Here is a 27,704-nt window from a genome sequence, read left to right as displayed (position 1 = left end):
TATATACTATGTTTCCAGTTTATCCAGCGGTATTTATTGCTGCTGCACTTATATGTTGCAGGATCGAAAGAGGATCAACTGATATCAATAAGCAACTGAGAGTACAAAGTTCTTTTCTGATGTGTGTGTGTGTGTGCGTGTGTGTGTGTGCGTGAGGTGCTCCGGATTAATATGTGTGATTTAGCACAATTTGAGATTATAGCTCTCTATATGTCCAGTCAAACATTCAGAATAAAAGTTTTTAATTCAAAGCTGTGCAAATTTTATTGTGGTAGTGGAGAGAAAAAGGGCAAACACACAATAAAAATGCAGGCACTGTTTACGATGAGATTGAAACTGATATCTGTCAATTACCAAGACAAAACCCTCGGAGGAAATGTTTGGGTAATGGCAATGCAGGTTTTTTTTCCTCTGTGGAAACCAATAGGCCAGATTTTCCAAACACTGGCAATTTCAACCAGATTGATTTTCTTTAACCTTTTTTTAAAACAACAAAAGATGTTCACATTTCTAACGAGATGCCACTTAGGGCTCCTTCAGAAATGCGAAGCCGTACTTCAATTCAGATGCGTCACTCATACTACCCCCACGGTCCCTTTCTCACAGCCCTCATCTGCCACATTCTGAGATGTAAAGGTCCAGAATCTCAGACAGCCCACTGTGACAGCACCTGTGAAAGGGTAAATGTATAAGGTAAGTGAGAGGTTAGAGATTTGGGAACAACATTGCCTCGAAGCTGCATGGAGGTTACTTGCCACCGATCAACATGCTGCCACATTGACTTCTGCTGGTGGAAGCTGCTGCCATGCATGGGCCTCGGAAGACCCCGCAGCTGAGACAAAAATCAGTGGAGGGAATTTTGAGTGCTGATGTGCCAGATAGATACAGTTGTCAGGTAGGTAGGGGTCAGGTGCCAGTGAGTAGGCTGCCAGCGTACCAAGGGGGATGGTTAAATGAAGAACTGGGAGAGTTTCACAAAGTGATAGATGAAAAATTGAAGCACATTAGCCTACTTTCAGTTAGCACTTTTTGCTGAAGTGGAAACATGCAGTTTCACTTCATTGATTTCCTTGTTAAAGGTGGATGTACAAGATAGTTTATCCTGGACCAATGAGATCTTTCACACAAGATGGAAATGGATTGCCTCAGTTGTAAGAGTTTAGTGTGAAAGCTCCTGACCTGAAGTGTTTGATTAGAACCCTGACGATGAGTTGGTCCAAGCTCAGTTTTGTTAATATCCAAGGAATGGACTTGCATTGAAATTATAAAGGTGAAGTTATGGAATTGAAATTATAAGAATTTGAATAGCTATGAGATAGAGAAATGAGAGAAAATGTTGGCCATGAAATGGCTTGGGGTAAAAAAGGATGGTCGAGGTGCAACAGTTTTTAGAGACCAGCAAGTAGGATGCCAAAATAATAAAGGAGTAAGGTTAAAACCAAAATGTGATATAAAGAAACATAATTCTGTTTTAAAAGACTGGATATACCAAAGCCAATTGCTGAAATTTAAATGGGAGACCAATTGCACAAATAGGAATATCTAAGGAATCCTCAGAAAAGGGGACAGTAAGAAAGGTAATAGGTATTAAAACTGATATGAATAGAACAGCAACTCATATTCCGCCTGGGAACCCTGCAGCCATATGGTATCAATGTGGACTTCACCAGTTTCAAAATCTCCCCTTCCCCCACTGCATCCCTCAACCAGCCCAGTTCATCCCCTCCCCCCACTGCACCACACAACCAGCCCAGCTCTTCCCCCCCACCCACTGCATCCCAAAACCAGTCCAACCTGTCTCTGCCTCCCTAACCGGTTCTTCCTCTCACCCATCCCTTCCTCCCACCCCAAGCCGCACCCCCAGCTACCTACTAACCTCATCCCACCTCCTTGACCTGTCCGTCTTCCCTGGACTGACCTATCCCCTCCCTACCTCCCCACCTACACCCTCTCCACCTATCTTCTTTACTCTCCATCTTCGGTCCGCCTCCCCCTCTCTCCCTATTTATTCCAGTTCCCTCCCCCCATCCCCCTCTCTGATGAAGGGTCTAGGCCCGAAACGTCAGCTTTTGTGCTCCTGAGATGCTGCTTGGCCTGCTGTGTTCGTCCAGCCTCACATTTTATTATCTTGGAATCTCCAGCATCTGCAGTTCCCATTATCTCTTATCTATGAATAGAACACGTCCCTAGAATACACTAAAAGAGAGATTGCTGAAGACAGTCATGATGATTCCTTTTTGAAGACTGACAAAGAGAATGAGATCACTGAAGTTCCGAGTATTTTATTTTAAAGCAGGGAGGTATTTCTTTATGTTTTGAATGAAGCAGGTAAATCAATAAACATATTGAGAGTCACAGGAGCAAGTCAGTCATTGATGCTGATTAATGGTACTGTCGTCTGTCCTCCAAAGGAGTTAATGGAGAAGAAATATTAATTGGAGGAATACATGGAGGTTCCAACCCAATCCGATTATGCAGTGTTGGATTAAAAAGAGTGACTTCATAAATGAAGAAGTTGTAGTTGGAGTAATGAAGCAAATTCCTATGGAAGGAATTTGTTTTATTTTGGAAAATGACTAGGCAGTTTCAAGAATAGTGGCATCACTAAGGGTGCTAGAAAAACCAATGGTGGTAACAAGAAACTGCAAAGTTACAGACAGAACATCCTGGAAAATTTTCTTTCTATAGTTAAATAAAACAAAGAATTGTGGATCCTAGAGATCTAAAACATATAGAAACAGAAATTGTTGAAGAAATTCAATGGGTCTTGCAACATCTGTGGAGGAAAACTGGACTTTAAGTATTAATTCTGCTTTATTCCCACAGATGCTGCCAGACCTGCTGAGTTTGTCCAGCAATTTCTGTTTGAGTTTCAGATTTCCAGCACCTGCAGTTCTTTGTTTCATATTTAAAAGGCTCAATCCACAAAGTGGGGAAAGAGATTAAATTCATGATAAACAATGACATCATTGACCCAAGTCATAGTAGGTGAAACTCACCAATTATGATGGTGCTGGAAGTGTAAGGCACACAAAATATCTGAATTATTACAAAAATCAACATGGTAACAAAAGTGGACTGATATCTGTTCAAAAATTGGAGGACCGCAATAAACAAAGTGGACTTATACAATTCATCACAAATAAATATCGACTTGCTTAGAAATTATTGGCAAATTGATCAATGGAACTTGCCAAAGGAATGTCATATTTTGTACCACCAGTTGGACATTATCAATGCAAAGTCTTGCCATTTGGAACAAAAAATGCACAGCAACATTCCGATGATTAACCAATCAAGTAATTGAAACACCGTGTAAATGTATTTTCTTCATCAACATTGGTTGTTTTTAGCCAAACTTGGGAAAAACATTTATACCACTTGACTCTCAAGACCAGGAACTGAAATCAACAGTTAAATCAAATCTATAAACTTGATAGAGAAAGGAAATCACTGATGTTTGAATAAAGATTTGCAACTGAGTTAGAAAGAATTCATTTTTACTCTATATTTTGAAATCTTTCAAATTGTGTTAAATGTAAATACCTTAGTTTATACAATTTTATCCTTTGTGTGTATCAAATGTCTCTTTTTTTTGTTAAAACCAGATCTGCAGCATTGCATTGTTGTATTTCAGTGAAAGACTGCCTTGTTAAATAATAAAAAAAATCTATTAAGCCATATTTCAGTCTGGGCTTCTGATTTGTCCAGTAATAACATCAGCTCACATCTCAACACTTTACTAAGCAAGCCTATAGTGACAGAAAGAGAAACACATTCACTAGACAGGTTTAAAATTGATAAGGAAGTGGTATTTGATAGGGTGTCAGTACTTTGATAAGGCACTAGCACTGAAAGAGTAGCACCCAAAGATATTGAAGGAAGTGAGAGTGGAAATTGCAGAGGCACCGGCAATATTTTTTAAAAATCTTCTCAACATCTGAGGGTGGTTCCAGAGAACTGGAGAATCATAATTATAACATCTTTGTTCAAAAAGTAATCGGAAACCAGTCAGTTTAACATAAGTGGTAGGGGAATTTCTTGAAATAGATATGGAGAGTAGAATTAATTGTCTGGAAAAAATGTGTGTTAATTAAGAAGCACTAGCAAAGATTTCTTAGGTGAAATCTTGTTTAGTTAACTTGCAAGTGAGTTACTAAGGGTAACGATTTGATGTCCTGTGCATACATTTTCAAAAGGCGTCAATACATTGGCACACAACAGGTTTGTGAGGAAAGTTGTAGCTAATGGAATAAATGAAACAATAACAAAATGATACAAAATTGGCTAGGGAATAGGAATCAAAGAGTAATAATTAATGGATAGTTTTTGAAGTGAAGAAAGCTTTCCAGTAGAGTTCCCCGTGGTCTGGTTTTGGGATGACAGCTTTTGCTGATATATAGATCTTAGTGTGCAGGAGGTCAATCACCAAGTTTGCAGATGATTGAAAACTTGGAGGCACTATAATGTGGTGGAGGAGGTTCAATCAAGAAGGTATTGGATGATCATTTAAATAGACATGGTATTAATGATTATGAGAAAGACAGCAGGGTGGTACTAAGTCACAATGCCCATTCTGAAGGCCAATGCAGAATGACCCCACTTTTTGTACCTCAACAATTCCAATTCTGTGAAACAGCTTCTCACTAAAATGTTTACCAATTTCTTACTATTTAGCCCTCAAATTCTGCTTTCCCGTGCTACACCAATATTTTGTTAAGTCACCTCCTTCCTGAAGCATTGCAACAGTTGAGGTGCAAACTCCCATTCAATTAATTTGGGCTGAAATTCCCAAGTTGCAGATATTCACTGTAGATTAAAGTGACCAGAGATTTCCTGACCTCTGGCGATTCGTGCTTTCAAGCTGCAGTTATGATACACCGATCCTGCCATCCCTACCTAACTTGGTTTGATATAGTTAGTTATAAACAGATTTTTTAACTATTTTGTTTTGCCATTACTTATTTAATAAAATAATAGTTATAGTTCCCTGATGCTTTGTTTAAACTATTGCCCTATCATGTTCAGAAAAGGACACACAGGAATGTAGCATACACCGCACATGCTGATGTTATTGACAGGCAGTGTGTGATATTCTTGCTCCTTGACCATACTCGCAAGTTCTTGTTACAGGGTTAAATTTTTTGTGTCCTGCTCACAATTTGGCCCTGGAACTGAAATTCTATCACTTACATCTAAACTACAGATTCCCAATGATACAGATTTTCAGTCATTAAGGGAATCAAGGATGATAGAGAAAAGGCAGGAAAGTGTAATTAAGGATTATAAGATCAGTCATTGATTAGCAGTGCAACCGAGATATGCTGAATGGCCTACTTCTGCTCGTACATTTTATGGCCATCTTATGGTGATTAATTTCTCCACAGCCTCTTAGTGCCTGCATCCCACCCATCTTAATCTCACCCCAATTCGCCATTACAATGTAGTTGGTTAAATTTGGTTACATTTGTGCCAGTGGAGACCTATGCTTCAAAATCATAGAATTGTACAAAAGGAGGCATTCAACTCATGTATGACCAAAAGAACTATCCAGCTAGTCACACTCGTCAGTCCTATCTCCATAGCCCTCTAAATTCATCAGTTTCAGATATATATCCAGCTCTCTTTTAAAACCACCAATGCAATCCACCTCCATACTCTCCCAGGCAACACATTCCAAATCCTCACAATTCATGGAGCAAAGAAATGTCTCTTCATCTTGCTCCTAGCTCTCTTGCTGACAATCTTGAAATTGTGATCACCTAGTTACTTATGTATCAACTAATGGAAACAGAATGTACTTCAATACTCAGTCAAAAATGTTCACAATTTTGAACACCTCGATAAGGTAATCTCTTCATCTTCTCTGCCAACGAAAATAAACTAAATTTCTCTAATCTTTCTTCATGTCTAAATTCCCTCATTCTTGGTAAATTTCCTTTGCACTCTGTCCAGGGCTTTAATGTCCTTCGTTAAATAAGGTGCCCAGAACTGAACACAATATTCCAAAAGCGGTCTGACCAATGATTTGCCCTTCCTTGCTTTTGTACTGTATGCCTCTGTTTATAAACCCAAAGATCCTATAAATCAAATAAAAACTGAAAGAACTGAGGATACTGTAAATCAAAAACAAAAACTTAAGATCTTCCTAGCTGCCATCAGCTCTGAGGAAGGGTCACCGGACCAGAAATGTTAACTCTGATTTCTCTTCACAGGTGCTGCCTGATCTGCTGAGCTTTTCCAGCAACTTCAGTTTTTGACCTTATAAACCACCTTAACAACTGTTTCAACTTGCCTGGCCACCTTCACAGAATGATGTACATGAAGACCAAGGTGTGCTCTGCTCCTGTACATCCCTCAAAGTTTAGCCTGTTTTGTTTGTCCATGTTTTTCTACCAAAATGCATTAACTCACATTTGTATGCATTGAAATTCATCTGCCAGATATCTGCCCATTTGACCAGATTTGTCAATGTCCCTCTGAAGTTGCTCAACATCATCACAATTCACTATTTTTCCCTAACTTAGTATCATCTGTAAATTTAGAGATTTGCCCTCAAAACCAAGTCCAAATCATGTATATAAATCAGAAAAAGCAAAGGTCTCAATTCTGACCTCCCAGCACCACTTTCAACTCATCTCCAATCTGAGAAATGCCCATCTACACCTATATAATGAAGTGTGAAGCTGGATGAACACAGCAGGCCAAGCGGCATCTCAGGAGCACAAAAGATGACGTTTCAGGCTTAGACCCCGCATCAGAGAGCTCTCTGATGCAGGGTCCAGGCCCAAAACGTCAGCTTTTGTGCTCCTGAGATGCTGCTTGGCTTGCTGTGTTCATCCAGCTTCACACTTTGTTATCTTGGATTCTCCAGCATATGCAGTTAGAACATAGAACATTACAGCACAGTACAGGCCCTTCGACCCTCGATGTTGTGCCGACCTGTCATACCGATCTCAAGCCCATCTAACCTACACTATTCCATGTACATCCATATGCTTATCCAGTGACGACTTAAATGTACCTAAAGTTGGCGAATCTACTACCGTTGCAGGCAAAACGTTCCATTCCCTTACTACTGAGTAAAGAAACTACTCTGACATCTGTCCTATATCTTTCACCCCTCAATTTAAAGCTATGCCCCCTCGTGCTCACCGTCACCATCCTAGGAAAAAGGCTCTCCCTATCCATCCTATCTAACCCTCTGATTATTTTATGTTTCAATTAAGTAAAGTTCCCATTATCTCCGCCCATCTATACCTACCCTGTTTCCTATCTTTTTAGGCAACTTCTAATCCATGTCGCCAAGGACCCAACAATCCCAAACGTTTCTAATTTGCTAACGATACTGTCCTGCAGCACTGTATCAAATGTTTTCTAAAATTTCAAATGTACAACATCCAAAGTACTACCCTCCTCCACTACCTGTGTCACCTCGTCAAAGAACACCATTAAATTTGTCAGAAATGGCCTGTCCTTGAAAAAGCCATGTTGACTATCTAGCATTAAATTATTTTTCTCTGTGTACATTTACCTTTTTTCTGAGAAGATTTGTAGCTCAGGTTGTGGATGAAGCTGTAGACATGCTTGCTGAGCTGGTGGGTTTGGTTGCAAACATTTCATCACCCTGCTAGATAACACTCTTAGTGCACCTCTGGTGAAGTGTCAGTGTTCTGTCCCACTTTATTTATATGTCTGTTTGTTGGACTATTTGGTGCCACTTCCAGTTCTGTTTCTCAATGGTTTGTACACAGGGTCTAATTCAATGTGTTTGATGATGGAGTTCCAATTAGAATACCAGGCCTCCAGGAATTAGTAGTTTTGAAAGTAACTACTAAACTAGTATTAGTAGATCTTGTACTTCCATGGTGTCGTCCTCATAAATGTTGGTGTCCGGGGTTGCCTGCAGGCTTGATTCTAGGTACCTGATAGTTGTTACAATTTAGTAGTTGTGTTCAACTTCTAATGGACAGTATGATTTTCATGATGGAGGGAAGACACTGCTGGAATCAGGGAGAGGACAGCAAATATCAAAAACTCAAGTGACCAGAGGGGCATCAGATCTTGCCAGTAGTCAAACAGTGACCAAAGGTTCTTACTCAGCCTCACCAAAGAGAAAATGTTTTTCAAATCTATTATTTCCTCAGCATTGAATGAACTGGAAATGAAAGCATGTGACACTGAAGAGCAGATGAAAGGGATAGAAAACATTTCCATACAGGCAGAGGACAAAGAGCACCAGTATGAAACATGGCAGCTAATGTAGTGCCAGTTCATACTTGTTTTGGAAGGGGAGAAATGGAAGAGTCAAGCAGGAGTATCCATGTACAATTCCTAATGTTGGGAAATCTGTTTCTGATGGGACAGGTCTGACAATGGAATCTAGGTCAATCAAAGCCAAATAGTACTGAGCCACATCTGAATTTATTGGTGGCTCAACAATTTAACTGGAATAAGATTTTCTCTGATTCCTGAAACCCAACTAACACATCACCTATGATGCTATGGGCATAAAGTAAGAAGGTTGAAGGCTCCTTTGTGTCAGGTACTTAGTGCCCAACTATAAAGGGTCTAGCCTCAGGAAAGGCAGGGTGAAGGGATGGCAGGAACAGGTCAAAGCCTTGCACCTTGCCCCAGCCCTCAACAGTAACCCTGCCCATTCTTATGTCTCCAAGGTGGACTTTGGCCCTCCAGGGCCCTTGATTGTGTGGGAGCCTGACACTAGTAGGTTAAATGTCTGAATGCTGCTCAAATTGAATTAATTTTCTCCCACACAGAAGTGACAGAGCATTCTGTCAGCATTTCTTCAATCAGTGCAGAAAACTGTGCACGATCATAAACTAAATTTCACCCATGAAATAGTTCCGTTCTGGATTTTCCAAATTTTTTTTTCCACGAAACCTTTTTTACGTATATACTCACCACCGAATCACCCACTTCACCTATTAAAAGAACAATTAACAATCATGGTGCACAGAGACAGTATAACAAAAATTGGGAGAACAGGAAAAGGGGAGGGAACTAAATTAAAGTGGAGTTGGAGGGAGAAGTAATACACTCCAGCTTCCGCAGCACCCACCTTTCCCTAAATCCTCTATCGTGAGATAACTTGACCTGACATAGTACAGGTTCATTCGCTTGTAGGATTCAAACACATTTGTTGTTACATTGATTGCAAATATACTGTAGCAGATGGCAGAGGTTTGCAGCTTGCTTACAGGACTTTTCCATAATTTCCCTTATGCTCAGTGTTAAGTCTGGTAGGGCAGCCAGTAAAGCTACAATCAACTCAATCTGATGGTACATACTGACAAGGTCACAGTGATTTAGAATTCATCCACCAATGGAACATAAGTTATCGCCAGACTGAAGCCAAAGTTCCAAAAGGTCAAGATAGCAAATAATCATGAATGACACTTGGTGCCTCGGATTCAAGGGTGAATCTATCATCCCTCGATAGTAACAGGTGCAGATTGTATTCTTTGTTTCTAAGCTGAAAGCCAAGCCAAACATTACTATATAGAGAAAAAATTTAAACTCTATTAATGTAAGATTATTCTTCCTTCCTGCCAGTATTAATAGTTCCTCCCTCCATGGACCAGGGCTTCACCTGAATTGAATGTCACCTGAACAAAATATTGCAAGACAGACTCAACCTATTTAAAGTACTATTCTGAACAGACAATATTTGGAATTTAATTCTAGTCACAAGTGGTCAGGGATTAGCGATGATGAGAATAAATTTTTTTTAAAAAACAAAAAAGGCCTTTCTCAAGAAGTTTTTTCCTTAATTGGCTGTGTTTTGCTGATCCTTTCCAATAACCATTGTTCAGTTGGTTTAGTTCAGTCATTAAGCTCTAAACAATGTTCAAAGTTACAGAAAAGCCAGTTATCAAATACATTTTAGTCACATACTTTTTCTGAACCCATTATGAAGTGAAATATGCAAAAGGTAAATTAGTTCCAATTATTATTCCCTTTATTAAAAAACATCATTTGAAAACTGGTGACAAACATAGAAAAGTGATTTTATTTCCTGAAGTAGTGGCAACAGACTGAAAGCTTCAAAATGGGCAGATATGCTTTCGGCTTTACTGTCCAAGTCTGCATGTGATATTTAACTGAAGTCCTTTCTGTCCTCTCAGATGGGTGTGAAAGATTGTGGTACAATTTGAAAAATGGGAGAGCCCTCAGTGTCCTGGCAATGGACTGAAATGTCTGTTTTCATGCTGTTTGACTCTACGTACTTATCCTTTAATCAACATGCCAAAAACATTAGAACAAAAACATTATCTATCACATTGTTTGTGACTGCTTCCTAGATACAAACTGGCCGCTAGGGTTTCCAATGCAACATGTCAAAAGTACTTCATTGGTCATTTGAGATATCCTGAGGTTCTACAATACAATATCCCTTAAAAACCACTGTATAAATGCAAGTCATTGTGGAATAGCAGCTGGATCTATTTAGGCAATTGGACTTTTGAGATAGCAATCATTCCAGATAATTCTCTGGTTAAGTCATACAGTGAACTCTTAGCACACTGATAAATGATCATGAGCAAAGAGACTGCAGTCCAAACCATTCAATCACAACAGAACACAGTAAGTGTTCATCACTTCCAAATAAAAATGGTTACCAGAAATATACTCATTTTCAACAAACCAGCATTGCTGTTCTTCTTGGGAAATTGAATAAAATAAGCGAGATTAAAATGTTACAAAAGATTCCTTTATCTTTTACCAAAACAAAACTGACTGAAATTAGATGCTTTACTTTTTAAAAAGTCAGGATATTAAGCATATGTCAAAAAACACAACCAGCATCATGTCAAGTCTCAGTCATACAGCACAGAAGAGGCCATTCTGCCCACTGATACTATGCTGACCTATCTACACTAATCCCACTTTCCAGCACTTGGCTCAGGCTCAAATGTTATGACAATGCATGCTCATCCAAGTAATTTTTAAATGTTGTGAGATTTCCCCCTCTACTACTCTCCCAAATGTTTTACCTCAATGTTTTATCTCAAATCCCCTCTAAAACTGCTGCCTTGCACTTGAAAACTGTGCCCTCATTATTGACTCTTCATCTAAGGGTAACAGCTGCTTCCTATCTAACCTGTCCATGCCCTTCAATCTTTCATACCTCTATCAGGTCCCTCTTCAATTTTCTCTGTTTCAAAGAAAACAACCCTAACCTATGTAACCGCTTCATAGAGAAAATGATTATTCTGCTTCTACACCTCAATCACCGACAGCCAGCCAGGAGTTTAGCAACACATGCCACAAGTTGTTTTATTGCATTGTATGCAAGTCATATATTGCACTTACAGTTATACATTTACACAAGAAGGAAAAAGTGGTCCATAGCAAGATACAAATTTCAGTATTACTTCTGTTGATCCCACAACAAGTTTGCTTCTTAAATGAAACTTTCCATAGGCAATCACATTAAATCATAGCAAAATTTCAAGGCACTTTCTTGTGCAGAATAAAGTTAGCAAAAATTAAATTTATTTTTCAATTTAACAGTTTTGACATATAAAACACGCTCTACAATTAGGTTAAATGTTTCTCCAACAGAAGGGGCCCATAGGGAAAGTAAAGAATCCAAAGTATGTTGTATTAAATCATTCCAGTAAATAGGTCTTCATTATTGAATATCAGCATTATATCTAAATTCCTTCCAGCTTGTGAGAAGGATTTGTCCCTTTACCTACAACTTTGTACACTGAACTTAAAGGTTGTAAATGCAAGATATTCAAGATGGAATCAGACTGCTAAGTTGAAAACAGTCTTATAAACTAATAAAACATTTGGGTATTATCTGCTTTTAAAACCCTTTCCCTTTCACTACATATGACACCAGGTATGAAACAAGTGAAATTATATTCAGCAGTAAAATGTTGAATATATCCTGTGAACCTCTGTGACACCCTGTTTATTTGGTCCATCATAAACATATATGCCTGATATGTCACCAGTTATTATCAATCACTTATCTACAGGAAGTCTGGTATGAGAGCTGTTATGGCTTCATCCTATCGCAAATGCTTAGTAAGAGTATTGTTGTATCTTAAAGTTATTCGATTGCCTTTGGTGTTTTATTGACATTCAAGAATACTCTAAATGTTGGCTTGTTACCTTATGATTATAGCATATACTCCATTATTCACTACACTTGGAAAATAAGATGAGTGAGTATTCTGAGATGGATAGCAGTTGTGGTTCGTGCTATTGGTGAAAGCTCTGTTTTGTCATAGATCTGTTTGTTTGACTGGAGGTGGGGATGTAAATATCTTTGAAGGTGGCCACCAACAAGGTGGTTCGGCCTGGACTGTGGAAGCAGCAGCAATGGTTGCTGAACAACCTTTCCATTCAAGGAGAGAGCGAGGGGGAGGGGAGAGCGAGGGGGAGGGGAGAGCGAGGGGGAGGGGAGGGCGGAGGGCGGAGGGCGGAGGGCGGAGGGGGGAGAGGGCGAGGGGGGAGAGGGCGAGGGGGAGGGGGGAGAGGGCGAGGGGGAGGGGGAGGGCGAGGGGGGGGAGGGGGAGGGCGAGGGGGGAGCGAGGGGGAGCGAGGGGAGGGGGAGGGGAGAGCGAGGGGGAGGGGAGAGCGAGGGGGAGGGGAGAGCGAGGGCGAGGGGAGAGCGAGGGCGAGGGGAGAGCGAGGGCGAGGGGAGAGCGAGGGCGAGGGGAGAGCGAGGGCGAGGGGAGAGCGAGGGCGAGGGGAGAGCGAGGGCGAGGGGGAGGGGAGAGCGAGGGGGAGGGGAGAGCGAGGGCGAGGGCGAGGGGAGAGCGAGGAGAGAGAGAGAGAGAGAGAGAGAGAGAGAGAGAGAGAGAGAGAGAGAGAGAGAGAGAGAGAGAGCGCGCGCGCGAGCGGGGGGGCGGGAGAGAGCAAGAGAGAGAGAGTGGGGGGAGAGAGAGCGCGCGAGGGAGAGAGTGGGGCGGAAAGAGAGAGCAAGAGAGAGGGGTGAGGAAGAGAAAGAGCCAGAGAGCAAGGGGGAGGGGGAGGGGGAGGGCGAGCGGGGGAGGGGAGGGCGAGCGGGGGAGGGGAGGGCGAGCGGGGGAGGGGAGGGCGAGCGGGGGAGGGGGGGAGCGGGTGAGGGAGCGGGACAGAGAGGCAGCGAGGTGGGGGGGAAGAGAGAGCAAGAGAGAGAGAGCGCGAGAGCAGGGGGGAGGAGACAGAGAGAGACAGAGCGAGACGGGGGCACGAGAGAGAGAGCAAGAGAGAGAGTGGGGGGGAGAGAGAGAGAGAGCGCAAGGGAGAGAGTGGGGCGGAAAGAGAGAGCGAGAGAGAGGTGTGGGGGAGGGAAAGAGCGAGAGAGAGAGCGAGCGAGAGGGGGAGGGGAGGGAGACCGGAGGAGGGGAGGGGGAGAGAGAGAGCGAGGGAGCGGGACAGAGAGGCAGCGAGGGGGGGGGGGGAGAGAGAGCGCGAGCGAGAGGGGAGAGAGAGCGCGAGAGCGAGGAGACAGAGAGAGAGAGAGAGCGCGAGAGAGAGACAGCGCGAGGAAGAGAGAGAGCGCGGTGGGGGGAGAAGAGAGAGAGACAGAGAACAGAAGGGCATGTGCATGAAAATATACAGGAAGCAGAGCTCTGCTTCTTAATCAAAGTGGCAAAAAAGGTTTATTAGTTACCGCTGCTGCCTAACACTTATCAGTAGCCAATTTTGTTAGTTATTCATTCATTTAAATTGTTAATTTATTGCTTTGCACATTTTTTTCAAAATTCACATTTACTGTTATGCTAAATTCTCTGCCTGCAATCTGCTCACCTGTACTTCTGAATAAGAGAAAAATTGAAGTATGACTCTCCAGTTGGACAGCACTGCTCTTAAACATAATCAGGGGACATATTTTAATGACAGTAAAATAAATAAACTTACATATTGTACTACACTGCCTCATTGCACTTGTTCAAGCACACCTTTAAAATGTATGACTATGCAAATGAGCTTGACCAGAAACTTGCATTGTATATTCTCTTTCAAAAATTAGTCCAATTTTGACTGTAATCTGAACCAAAGTGGGAAGTCCAGTCCATGATATTTACAAGAACCACCACTAACACTATATTAGGTGGTCTTACATTTAAAATGGAGAGGAGGTCATTCGGCTGTAGATGTGTCTTCAGAAAGCACTAGAGTCTGGTCATTGAATTTACCTGAATCAGATTAATACATTTTTGATAAACATGGCAGTCATGGTTCTGAGGGGATGCAGACAGGATGATGGAATGGACGCCACAATCAGATCACCCATGATGTTACTGATTGGCAGAGCAGGGTCCAAGTGTTGATGGCCTACTCCAGCTGAGTATTTATCTGAGATGCTAAACATTCTTTACTGGGCAAGAGAATAAGATTACATTCGAGATCAACAAGGTTTTTAAAACTTCAATAATGACCTCAGACAAAGATAGAAATACACCTACACTGTGAAAGAACATTAAGAATTTAACTAGGATATTAAGATACTTGGAAGACCCTGATTTCACAAAAAGAAAAACATGTGATTTTAAAGTGTTATAAAGGTGAACCCATCTGCAGACTTGAAAAGAAATGACTGAACTACCTACAGATAATACAGTTCAGTTACACATAAAGTTAAATGATCAGGAACTGATGTGACTTTGGTGAAATATAAAAGGGAAATAATTCTTATTCCTTTGACAACTGATAGTGAAAGGGGTATTTTACTGGTGTGAAGCAAAGACACTTAATGGGCCAGTGTAAAATTAGCCTCATTACGTCACAATTACACCCAAACCTCATCCATTTAAACTGAAGAGGTTAGATACAGATTTAGGCTATTTAATCTTAATTTCCTCCTTCAGCCCTGGATCTTTCAGGTGATTTTGTACTGAACCTTTTCTAAAGCCAATTTTATATCTTTCTTGAGTTGTGACAAATGCCCTTCAAATCTCAAAAGTACAGCAGACGAAACTTCAAGTTTTTATTCCAAGCAAAGCCTCACTTTCGAATTCCAGCCCTTGTGAAAAAGATTAACATTCTGTTAGTCCTCTTGTACCTTCAAACTAGCTTTTAGCTATGAGAAGGTGGACACCCAGATCCCCTTCCTCCTCCACATCTAACAAACTCATTGCAAAAATATTCTGGTCTGTTTCTCTCCAAACTGACACAAAGGGCCTCACTTCCCCAACTGAACTCTTGTCTGCCTTATTATTTATAATGTCCTTTACAACCCCATCTGTACAACATATTGAGCCTCTTATCGGGTGCAGCATCAGTATAGGTTCTGCAGACAAAACCCTTCTCACCCTCAATTAAACAACCTAGTTATCGCTATGAATCAGCTGGGTTGAATTATTTAAAAGTAAGAAACTCAAAAGTACCCTGTTCATGAAGATGGGTTCCACTGGAAAAAATCAGTTCGTGTTACTAACCTGAAAATAACTGCATTAATTTAGGGCGAGTTAAAAGGGAGGGTCCGAACTGAAAACCACATTTCCAGAACGAACTGAAATTCACATACTCCCACATAATATTCAATAATAACCAGGTTTTATGTTAAATTACATCTCACATCAAGAACAGATTGAAGGCACTGTGTACACTCTTGCTGAACAATGCAAGAGAAAAGATAAAATATAGCGTAAACACAATGCACACATCTCTAAAGATTGGGTCCCATTTCAAACAATGGAAGAACACAGCACGAACACTTTGTAAACCTTTTCTTCCACTAAGCCAGGAGAGAAGGCCCTCCCCTAAGCAAATGGATGAGAATCCTTCAGTGTTACCTGCCATTTGCACTTCTCTCTCTCTTTCAACTTCTACTCACTGTTTTTCTTGCTTGACTTGGTGCCCACCTCAGCCTAATACTGAACCTCAACAAAATTAGAAACTCAACATAGTGGAAACTGCAAGTCCAAATCCGTGTTTAACCTGCTACGGCATAGAGAGCTCACTAAAGCACCGATGCATCACTGAAGTGTGCCCTGATAAATTTAGCCTTAACTTTACTGTTACATCTGTACAGAAAATACAAAGATATGTTCAAAAATATATTTATGCACTTGTACATGTAGCCAGTAATCTAATACTGAACTAGAAAATAAGTCCAATCGGACTGCAGGATCAATTTGGATTAAGCTGCGTAAATGTACAGACTATTTACAGCAGAGTACGCAAGTATATACACGAAAAATACTCAATTTTATACGAGGTCATTTTCCATGCCTTCAGTCACCTTAATAGGCGATTGACTTCAGTTGTCTCCAATTCAAGCCATTTTGCTTTTTTCACAAATAAGAAGAGGGATTTGGTTGGAAGCTGACAAGTCAAGTCAAGTCAAAATTCCCAGTCACAATCTAGCTCTTGTAAGGGACTGATTGAACCATCCACCTGTGACTGCAGCCCTTCTTTGGCTGGAGAGCCAGACAGTGGCACTGCTGGTTGAAGCAAATTAATTAGTGTCTTCCTGGTCTGCTTCTTAACCTGTACAGACGAGAGAGAGAGAGAGAGAGAGAGAGAGACACACACACACACAGAGGAAAAATTAGAGCCAGAGTGAGATATGCTGCAAAGGTTAGGGCTTTCAAAATGACTAAAGCAAGTCACCAATGCAAGAGATAAAGTCTTCTAGATTCAAACTTTTGTACTAAATAAAATACTTGTCAGCATTTTCCAAGGAGTGGCAATCTCTTCAGCCATTCTGTTTTATGAAAGAACAGAGCTCCACATTACTGAGAGGAGAATCCGATCATTGCTTCTTTGGAAGCGTGCAACCACGGTTCCATTCTGACACCTCTTTTGTAATGCAGAAAGATCAGTCGAAGGCAAACCACCCTCCATTTTTTAAATCACAGTCTGTCACAATATTCTGATATTTAAAGGTTCAGACAGCCACTTTGACAGCTGCTGTCAAAAAGATAAATCAGGTAAGTACGATGTTAGGGTGCTAACTTGATACTCAGCAGTGTTTGGGGCAAGTAGGACCAGGCGGAGGGGTTCTGGTGTGACAGCAAGGGTTATGGTTGGAAAGAGGGATTGGGTTGTGTTGGCTCCAGTGATGAGGGCATCAAGTGATGTCCATGTCAGATTGGCTCCAGCAGCAAGGGTTCCAAGTCAGATCCAGTGTGGCCACAGTGAGGGGGGCACGTTGGCTTGGGTGAAGCAGGCAGGGAGGTAGGTCCAGCATGGTCAAGTGGACTGGCAGTGGTGGCCGGGATGTATTTGGGTCAGATTTGGTGGTGTTTTGTTGCAGAGCAGAGAAATGGAGGAGTATGTCAGACAGTGGGGTAACCGGCGTCTTTAAGGGGCAGAGGGGAAAAGAGTGTCGGTTCAGAATCTGAGGGAATGTAAGGGTGCTGAGGGAGGACAGGATACGGGATGTGAGAGCTAAGTATGGGGTCAGTTGCTTAGTTACTCAAGGGTTGGTTCAGTTAAATTTTATTAGAACTCTCCAAATTCTTCAATTTAAATGGAGGCTTGAGGGTTCCACAGAGGAACTGCCTAACACAATCTTCAATTTCCTAGTCAAGTCCTTCAAAGTCTGCTAAGATGGGGATTCCACAAAGTCCCCATGCAATATTCCTGTCCATCGAGTAATAACTGTCTGGCCAATAGAAAATCCAAGACAATAAACAGTGTAGAGCAAGAAGAATGCTTGCAATAATGAATGCTGAATTTTACATCTGCATCTGTATCACAGTAGTTGAATCCAATACATTGATATACATAAGGCACACTCACCCGCCCCCTCCTTATAAATTGTATTTTATTCACTGCATGCGTTCTTCATTATAAATCCACTAAATTATGACAAACGTCTAGAAAATATTTATTTTGCCATAAGTTACAAAAACTGTATAACCCTATTATCTTCATCCCTCTTTTTCTCTGTCTCAGGACTCAAGGCACCTCCCTTGTCTATTTTCAATATTTTCCCAGTTCAGAATAAAACCTGAGTCAACACTCACCTGTCTGAAAAAGGGGTGGGTCAACAACATACTTGCTGATGGTCTGGAACAGAAGAGGTGCTTATTGTCCATTGAATGCAAAATAAGATTGCAAAGACTAATGTGACAATAAAACAACACACAAAAGCCAAATATATTTAAGTGATAAACATACAAAATTGGAACAGAAAGATGACTGTATGGGCCACTGAGGCTTGTCAATGACTTAATATGATCTAGATTAATCTTGAAAACAGAAATTAACCATTATGTAGCAGACAGGTAGATACTTACAATGCAGACAGCTGCTGTGTTCAACAGTTCCTCTGCAAAGTCACTGACAGATGGTTTAACTTACTTGATTTCAAGGGACCGTTGTGCTTGTTAGATGGATTTGCTGCAATTAATTCCAGACAGTAGTCTGACTATACAGGTGCAATTTTTTAAAAACCACATGGGTATATTTAAATCCAGGGCAGTCATGCAGTACCTAAATTCTTAAAAATCAACCCTTCATGCAATAGCAAATAGAGACAAGAAACCTAGCCATAGGCAAAGAATACAGGCAAACCACACCCAGCTGAAACATATCAAATGAGAAAAGGATAAAAATATTGAAATTGATCTAACCTAAATCAAAAAGTGAATTAATATACACACCGATTTCCAGGCTCCCTCTGTAGACAGAGCTCCACAAAGCTGTGAAAGGCTGACGAGAATGTTTTCTTCATAGAATTCTGAGATCCTTCCTTTGTGTTTGTCCTCAGCCTGCTGCAGGGTGCAACACTCTCTCCAATTCCAGAATCTACACCAGAGCGATAATTCTTCATCAGTAAATTCTCTGGAGGAAAACTGAAGTCCACTAGACACAATGAGCCCTTCAGTTTCTGAAGCAGCATCTATGAGAAATGAAATAGGCAATACTTTGAACTTTCCTCCGACACTTCCGCCATCTACAATCCGACCCCACCACCCAAGACATTTTTCCATCCCCACCCCTGTCTGCTTTCCGGAGAGACCACTCTCTCCGTGACTCCCTTGTTCGCTCCACACTGCCCTCCAACCCCACCACACCCGGCACCTTCCCCTGCAGCCGCAGGAAATGCTACACTTGCGCCCACACCTCCTCCATCACCCCTATCCCAGGCCCCAAGATGACATTCCACATTAAGCAGAGGTTCACCTGCACATCTGCCAATGTGGTATACTGCATCCACTGTACCCGGTGTGGCTTCCTCTACATTGGGGAAACCAAGCGGAGGCTTGGGGACCGCTTTGCAGAACACCTCCGCTCAGTTCACAACAAACAACTGCACCTCCCAGTCGCAAACCATTTCCACTCCCCCTCCCATTCTTTAGATGACATGTCCATCATGGGCCTCCTGCAGTGCCACAATGATGCCACCCGAAGGTTGCAGGAACAGCAACTCATATTCCGCCTGGGAACCCTGCAGCCTAATGGTATCAATGTGGACTTCACCAGTTTCAAAATCTCCCCTTCCCCCACCGCATCCCAAAACCAGCCCAGCTCTTCCCCTCCACCCACTGCATCCCAAAACCAGTCCAACCTGTCTCCGCCTCCCTAACCTGTTCTTCCTCTCACCCATCCCTTCCTCCCACCCCAAGCCGCACCCCCATCTACCTACTAACCTCATCCCACCTCCTTGACCTGTCCGTCTTCCCTGGACTGACCTATCCCCTCCCTACCTCCCCACCTATACTCTCCTCTCCACCTATCTTCTTTTCTCTCCATCTTCGGTCCGCCTCCCCCTCTCTCCCTATTTATTCCAGAACCCTCACCCCATCCCCCTCTCTGATGAAGGGTCTAGGCCCGAAACTTCAGCTTTTGTGCTCCTGAGATGCTGCTTGGCCTGCTGTGTTCATCCAGCCTCACATTTTATTATCTTGGATTCTCCAGCATCTGCAGTTCCCATTATCTCTAATACTTTGAACTTGTCTGTCCCGTTCCCCTTCATCCACCGGTCAGGCGCCATCATACATAATATAAAGGTACAATTCTCTACATTAAAAATCGGTCACCTGTGTAGGCAGCATATCTTGAAAGGGAACTTGGCCTCTGGCTAACTCACATGCTGTGATCCCAAGGCTGTAGATGTCAGACTTTGCATCATATCCATGCAAGTCCTAATGTGGAAGAGAAGGCACAGTGTATGACACTGAAAAGGAGAGGTAATAGGCAATGCTTTGTATACTGCAATTTGGAGTGTAGATACTGAAAAGCAGTTACATAAACCATAATACAGTGAAAACATGGGCTTCTGTCTGAAATAACTCCAGAGGCCATTATCCCATCACCAAGTCCTCCTTTGTTTACAATGTCAAGAGACCTGTTTATATCTGTCAATCAAGGCTCCCTGATTTGGACCGGGTTAACAGCCCCATCAAGGAATTCATTCCATGAGGCCCACCTGACTGACCTCATTGTAATCATTACACTATCTGCAGTGAGTCGGTCTCCTTTGACTTTTTTTAGACAGAGTTGGGCTTATAAAAACCAAGCTGTTTTCATCCTCATTCGACTTGTTTTTATTATTGTCACATGTACTGAGATAAGTGAAAAGTATTGTTTTGCATGCTATCCAAAAGAAATCATACCATACTCAAGTATTTCAGGGTATCAAAATAGAATGCAGAATATAGTATTGAGGGGGAGAGGGGGATCAACTTTATTATTAAAGAGGTCCATTCAAAAATCTGATAACAGTGGGGAGGAAGCTATGCATGAATCTGTTGGTGTATATTTTCAAAAAATAATCAAGTGGCAAAATTGGATCATTTCCATGCCAGATGTCCACTTTTTAAGTAATCAACCTCTTCAGGCTTGTTATGACAAAACTTTAGAAGAGGTAGAACTCAAACCCAGGCCTTTTGGCTTGGAGGTAGAGACACCACCACTGTGCACAAGAACCCCAAAGTGCCAGATTTCTAAGCTTTCCTCCTAAGCCAATAGTCAAACCTTGGCTCAGTACACTCCATGGAGAAACTATCCGAATGTAAAAAAGAAAGCATGTTGTGAAGTGGACATAAGGAGGATTCAAAAGTTACATAGATTTGTTAAGTGAGTGGGGAAAGATCTGGTAAATTGGAATATAATATGGATAGATGTGAAATTGTCCATTTTGGAAGTAAGTATAAAAGGGAAGCATGTTATCTAAATGATGTAAGCTTGCAGAGGTCTAAGATGCAGAGGGACCTGGATCCTGGTGCATAAGATCACAAAAGGTTAGAATGCAGGTACAGCAAGTAATTAGAAAAGCTAACTAGAAGGTTATTGGTTATTGTAAGTGTTATTAAAGACAAATGTATGGAGGTTTTGCAAGTTATACAGGGAATTGGCAATGCTACATCTTGAGTACAATGTATAATATTGATTTTCCCCATTTAAAAGAAGGATGTAAATGTATTGGAAGCAGAGGAAAGGTTATACGTGCTAGGCTAATAGCTGTTGGAGTTTAAAACCATTAAGAGTGACTTGATTGAAACATACAATATCCTGAGAAGTCTTGACAGGATGCACATGGATGCAAGATGTGTTTTGTGAGAAAATCCAGATCAGGCATTACTGTTTAAAAAACAAAAAAGGGATCATCCATTTAAGACAAAGATGACAACATTTTTGCAGAGCGTCGAGTGTCTGTGGAACATTTTTCTTTAAAAGATAGTGGAAACAAAGGCCTTAGGTATTTTTAAGGCAGAGATGGATAGGTTCATGGTAAATGAAGGATTGACAGAGTATCATGGTTAACTGAGAACATGGGTTAATCAGATCAACCATGATACTACTGAATCATGGAGCAGATCTGGGCAATTCCTGCTCCTAACTCGTGAGTTCATATAATTCTCCCACAAACAGTTGTTAATGGCATGATCAATTGAAAATATCAAACAGGGACTGATAGACTTTCATTAAGTTTTAGAAAGTAAAATGAAAATAAGGCATATCAATGGGACCAGGACGATTTGACAATGGAGAGGTCTCGGCTCCTGGCTGCAGGGCCAGAGAGGCCCGCATATGCTGTCTTTGGTGAAGGCTCACCACAGTAACAGCTAATCAGGCAACTAAAGGTTACTAGCAAGGCAGGATGCTCATTCTGTTGAGAGCTGCCAGTTTGAAGCATAGGATTGTGGAATGGTCCAGCTGAGGGGTAAATGATGGCAAGGGTCTGACATGTTTGGTTTTAAAGGTGATCACAAAATCATAGAATCCCTACAATATGGAAGCAGGCAATTCAGCTCATTGAGACCACACTGACCCTCCAAATAGCAGCCCACCAAGACCAACCCATCCTTGTATCCTTACATTCCTCATAGCTAATCCATCTACCCTGCACACTATAGACAATTTAGCATGGCCAATCCACCTAATCTACACATCTAGTGACTGTGGGAGGAAACTGAAGCACCAGGAACAAATCCACATCAAAACAGGAAAAACGTTGCTCGAGGGAGAAATTGAACCTAGGTCCTTGGTAGTGAGAGGCAGCAATGCTAATCACCTGACAACCATGTTGCCCCAAATGGAGATGGTACAGGGATTGCCAAAGCAGGAGACCAAGTAGTAGCTCTCATTCCCAATGAGAAGTTCTTCAATCAACCACTAATGCCCTTTTAACGAGGTCCCCCAGCCTCACCCCACCCACACCACCCCCCCCCCCCGCCGAACCAAATCAACACCCACCCGCTTCCAATCCGTAAGCAACATCCACAAGTTTGTCATCTGCCCTGCTACTGCTGGATTATTATCAGAGGAGGGAAGATCCCCTTAGTTGAGCATTAGTTGCTGACTTCAAGCATCAACTGGTCCATGGAAGCAAGGCAGTGCAATGGCATAATCAAAGTAGAGATGGGAAGGTGGCTTAGAAATAAAAACCAAAGAGTCTCCATCCATCACCAGCCCACCTAATTGGACACCCTCTCCAACTTCAAACCTGCCTTAGAAAGGGCATAAAATATTGACCACAAAGTAAAGATACAGAAACCAGCCATGAACTAATTGAAGAGTGGAACAGGCTGGAAGGACTGTGTCTCCTCCTCCTTTTCCTTTATTTGTGAATACATTAGCTCCAAGGATGTTAAAAAATTATTTTTATTACATCACACTGCTAACTATTTGAAACCCAGCATCCTCATTAACAACTGCAGATATTGCACTCTAAATGTATCTTAAAAAATCTTAAAACCATTTGCATGGATAGATAGATAAATCAACTATTCTACATCCATCACACAAATTTAGGTGAGTAGTCAAGATTGTAAGTTGTGATTACAGGCAAGCAGACAACCAAGCAGAAAATGTACCTGCTGGAGAACCTCAGGGCTCAGCCAAGGCAAAACAGATGCACTGAACTCTGGGAAGTCATACACAACCTTTAGCCTTTGTCCATCTGTGATCATATTGCAGAGACCATGCAGACCAGTGAGGTAAATGTGACCCTCTCCAGATATTAACATGTGGTTGGGTCTAACACATCTGTTGAAGGGAAAAAAAAACATTTTTTTGGAACCTGATGGGCTCAACTTGATTGCATTTGAAAATATTTTCAGAAGAGCACAGGAACAGAAAATGGGGGCAAGAATAGGGCATTTGGCCCTTTGAGTCTGGTCTGCCATTCATGGCTGATCACCCTACTTGGTACTCTATTTGAGTTTTTTTATCTAATCCTTTGATTCTTCTAACGCTAAGAATTATATTAGATGACGAGGTGTGGAAGTAAATACAATATAACTAATAATGGCAGTCAAAATTCACAGATAGGTCCACACCAATTCTGTCTCTTGCATTTTTCAACAGACTTCAGCCTGCATCATACTATCCCTAAAGTTTTACGTCAGCAGATACCACAACAACAGAAACCAACAGGAAACTATATAAATTCAGACAATGTGGGGAAGTTTTTGGGATTTTTAAAAGGTTCTTTTGTGGGACATGAGCAACCCTGGCAAGGCCAGCATTTGTTACTGCTCCCTAACTGCCCTCAAAATTATGGCAGTGAGCTGCCTTCTTGAACCAGTGGAGATGATCAGGCATGGATACACCCGCAGTGTTGTTAGATATGGAATGCCAAGATTTTGAATCAGTGATCGTGAAAGAACAGCAACATAGTTCCAAATCATAATGGTTGTGGCAGAATGATGGTGCAGGGTAGATCTTTCAATGCACCTGTTGCCTTTGCCCTCATATCTGGTAGAGCTCTCAGGTTTGAAAGATATCAAAGGAGTCTTGGTGAGTTGCTGTAGTGCATAATATTGCTGGTACACACTGCTGCCACTATGCATCTGTGGTGGAGGTAGTGAGTGCTTATTTTGGTGGATGGAATGCCAGTCAAGCAATCTGCTCTGTCCTATTGAGTAACTTGACAATTCCAAGCCTCGGACTTGCTCTTAGGTCATACAGCATGGAAACAGGCTCTTTAGCTCACTCATCCATGCCGACCAAGTTTCCAAAGCTGAGCTAGTCCCATTTTTCTGCATTTGGCTAGTATCTCTCTAAGCCTTTCCTATTCACATACTTGTCCAAATGTCTTAAATAGCAGAATTGTACCCACCTCTATCACTTCCTTTGAGACTTCATTCCATATATGCACTATCCTCCGTGTGAGAATGTTGCCCCTCAGGTCCCTTTTAAATCTTTCCCCTCTCACCTTAAACTTATGCCCTCTAGTTTTGGATTCCCTTACCCAGGGGAAAAGATCTTGGCTATTCACTCTGTCTACACCCCCCTTTTTTTTAATATAAACCTCTATAAAGTAACCCCTCAGCTTCTTATGCTCCAGGGAAATATATCCCAGCCTATTCAGCCCCTTTAAACCTCAGATGACTCAGTCAGTAGACAGAGAAGTTAGATCTGTCTCATTGCACTGCAATGGAAATAAATATTAAATAACTATGCTAGAATAGAGTACGTGCGATTTATACTTTTATATCAGACAATCATTCAAACCAGGAAGATGATAGTGTTACAAATGCACCATTACAAATACATGTAAATGCATACTAACAAACACTTGCTATTTTTGGTCCTGGTAAAGGAGCAATGCTTAAACTGGAGAAAAACAGACACTTATTCTGCCCGGGTTAAGAGAATTGTTTTAATAGGACAAATACAGATTTCATTGGTTCCTGATCCAAACTGAACACTCTCTATGATCTCATTGCTCTAATTTCTGTCACCTCCCTAAATCTCAGTCCTCTGAGATCTTTGCGCTCCTCCAATCCGGTATCTTGCAGGTGCCCGATTCCAGCACTCCACCATCAGATGTGCCTTCAACTAACTTCCAAGCTTTGGAATTCACTGTCTAATTCTGTGTCTTTGAGTGCTCTTTAATGTGCTCCTCAAAGTCTCTTTCACCAACCTCTTAATCACCTACACTAGTATGATCCTAGATGCTTTGATGTCAAATGCTGTCTGATAGGGTAGTTTGCAGGATAGTAAAGGTATTTTGCTATATAAAAGATGTTATATAAATGCAAATTGTAGTTGATTGAGTAAATTGAAAGCAAACAAAAAAATTTGCTGGAAAAGCTCAGCAAGTCTGGCAGCATCTGTGGAGGGGAAAACAGAATTAACGTTTCGGGTCCGGTGACCCTTCCTCAGAACTGAGGGAAGGGTCACTGGACCAGAAACATTAATTCTGTTTTCCCCTCCGCAGATGCTGGCAGACCTGCTGAGCTTTTCCAGCAACTTTGTTTTTGTTACTGATTTACAGCATCCGCAGTTCTTTTGGAGCAAATTCAAAGCCTCTTGCCATATCTCATAGGAGTTATCACATACCATTTGTCTACTGCATCACTTACCGTGAGATTTTCTTTATCATTTTAGTCTAAAATTTTATAATGGACAACCACAAGAACACTACTTGCATATCTGCCTCTAAAGAGTGAAAGTTACATCCTGACACAGCTATTTTGACCATGCTAATGCACACATGAAAAATGTAAACAAGATCGCAATGCAGTTTGGTCTCCAAAATGTACTTGTGAAAAGCATAAAAACATGACAGCAATGAAAGATTTAAGATTACAAAAAGTGTGGCAGGTGAGTGAGGAGCAAGCTCACTCAAAAATTAAGCCTGGTTACCTTAAATTCTAAATTTACCTGTGAATGCATCCAATTCGGTGAATATAATCCAGTGCCTTCAAAACTCCATGAAAAATGTGTGCAATGAGACTTTCACTCATGCCTTCAGTAAAATACAACTTTAGGAGGCTGCTGGCTGAACCTACTCAAAGTCAGAAAGACAAGCTTACAGAAAATGTATGCACATTGATTAAATGTGGCTTTTAAGTACAAAATGTAGGACATAGAAGATCATAACAGAGGAAGTTGTCTGTTCAGATTTTATCTTACCATAAGCTGTGAATGCCATAATGACCCATAGCTCGCAGCCCTGCGTGAAAATGGCTCTGTGTGGCAGAATGTTTGGGTGCCGGAGAAATTGCCAGACAAGAAGCTCATTCTGAAAACAAAGTGTAAAATCTTTCGGTGAAAAGCAACATGCTGGGCACTGTGGCCATGATCAAAGGACCATGTATGATCTCCTGTTTGCTGCTTCTGGGAAGCAGGGAGAATTCTTGCTTCGACACGTCAGCAGCTATAGTTTTCCTTTGGCTTTGCTATTAGAAAAGTATTACAAAACATTTATATCCAGCTATAGTACAAACAAGGCCAGTGTCTCAGTTGTTAGCCTCAGAGGACTAGGGGCCCAGGTTCAATTCAAGCCTTGGGCGACTGCTTGTGTGGAGTTTGCACGTTCTCCCCATGTCTGTGTGGATTTCCTCTGGGTGCTCCAATTTCCTGCCACAGTCCAAAGATGTGCAGGTTATGGTGATTAGCCATAGGAAATACAGGGGTACAGAGATGTAGGGAGCCGGGGGGTGATCTGGTGGGCTCACTGGTTAAAATGGCCTGCTTCAACACTGTTGAAATTCTATAAGCAGAGTCTCATTCTTCAGTCAATGAGTTGAAGTCTGATAATTGATGGTTACCTCGGTTCAGCTCAGGGCAGTAGCACTTACGATGCTGGGAGTGTCTTCAACACTCCTTTGTGAGTAGCTAGCAGGTTGGCATGGTCAGACAGTTTCCATGTCCTGGTAACCATTTAACAATTACCAGCTATAAAGTACTGGTATGTCAGCATCTTCTAATGAAGCAAGTGCTCCATAATCAAATAAGTCACACTTTCATAAGTGAGACGTAGAAGTTAAATCAAGAAGTAAAATCCTGCAATTATTTAGTGAACAACTGAATGCCCAAATGGGAAATTTCAGGATGTGGTTGGGTGAATTAAGTGTGAGAGGGGCAAATTGATTTCAGCATTTGTAATTATCTTACCAAGCAAAGTTCTGCACTCAACTCACCCACAATAATTCCCATTTATTTTGGGCAATTAGTACTGGAGGACCTAGAGAGGCTGTCGTTAGAACATGTGCAAGTTTATGCCATTTTAGATATAGGAAAGCTGTTGCCATTAGTGAATACTACAAGCATTGGGAGATGGGTTTAAGGCTTTGGTAAGAGATAAAGGAACAGTGTGAGGAAGAATTTTAAATAAATCAAGTAGTGGTGTCACAGCTTTTGCTGCTTTTGAAAGAGGTAAAAGTGTAGACAATGCATTATTTTGAACAGTAACTGGATAGGAAGTCAAGGAAAACAAACTTGCAGGGAGTATGAGAATTCAGCAGCAAAATGTGGGAGAGTGGATTTCCCTGCATAGAACCAGCTTCAATTTGATGGGCCAAATGACCTAGTTTTATGTTGTGTCG

General features: G+C 41.6%; 1 protein-coding gene across 1 annotated transcript in view; it reads right to left on the bottom strand.

Moving 5' to 3' along the window:
• Positions 1 to 572: 572 nt before the first annotated feature.
• stradb (STE20 related adaptor beta) overlaps positions 573 to 27,704 on the bottom strand; it is a 42,501-nt gene continuing 15,369 nt past the window's right edge. Inside the window, exons 6-12 of the mRNA XM_048533676.2 lie at positions 26,290 to 26,398; positions 26,038 to 26,161; positions 23,241 to 23,412; positions 19,962 to 20,066; positions 18,582 to 18,820; positions 17,943 to 17,985; positions 573 to 670 (exon numbers count right to left, since the gene is read on the bottom strand). Coding sequence (XP_048389633.1) covers positions 647 to 670; positions 17,943 to 17,985; positions 18,582 to 18,820; positions 19,962 to 20,066; positions 23,241 to 23,412; positions 26,038 to 26,161; positions 26,290 to 26,398 — 816 coding nt within the window. The 3' untranslated portion in view covers positions 573 to 646. The remainder of the gene's footprint in view (positions 671 to 17,942; positions 17,986 to 18,581; positions 18,821 to 19,961; positions 20,067 to 23,240; positions 23,413 to 26,037; positions 26,162 to 26,289; positions 26,399 to 27,704) is intronic.

The sequence above is a fragment of the Stegostoma tigrinum genome, chromosome 7 (assembly GCF_030684315.1).
Source record: "Stegostoma tigrinum isolate sSteTig4 chromosome 7, sSteTig4.hap1, whole genome shotgun sequence".
Classification (NCBI taxonomy): Eukaryota; Metazoa; Chordata; class Chondrichthyes; order Orectolobiformes; family Stegostomatidae; genus Stegostoma; species Stegostoma tigrinum.
Note: the sequence above shows the minus strand (reverse complement) of the source record. Positions and strands in the feature narration are given on the sequence as shown.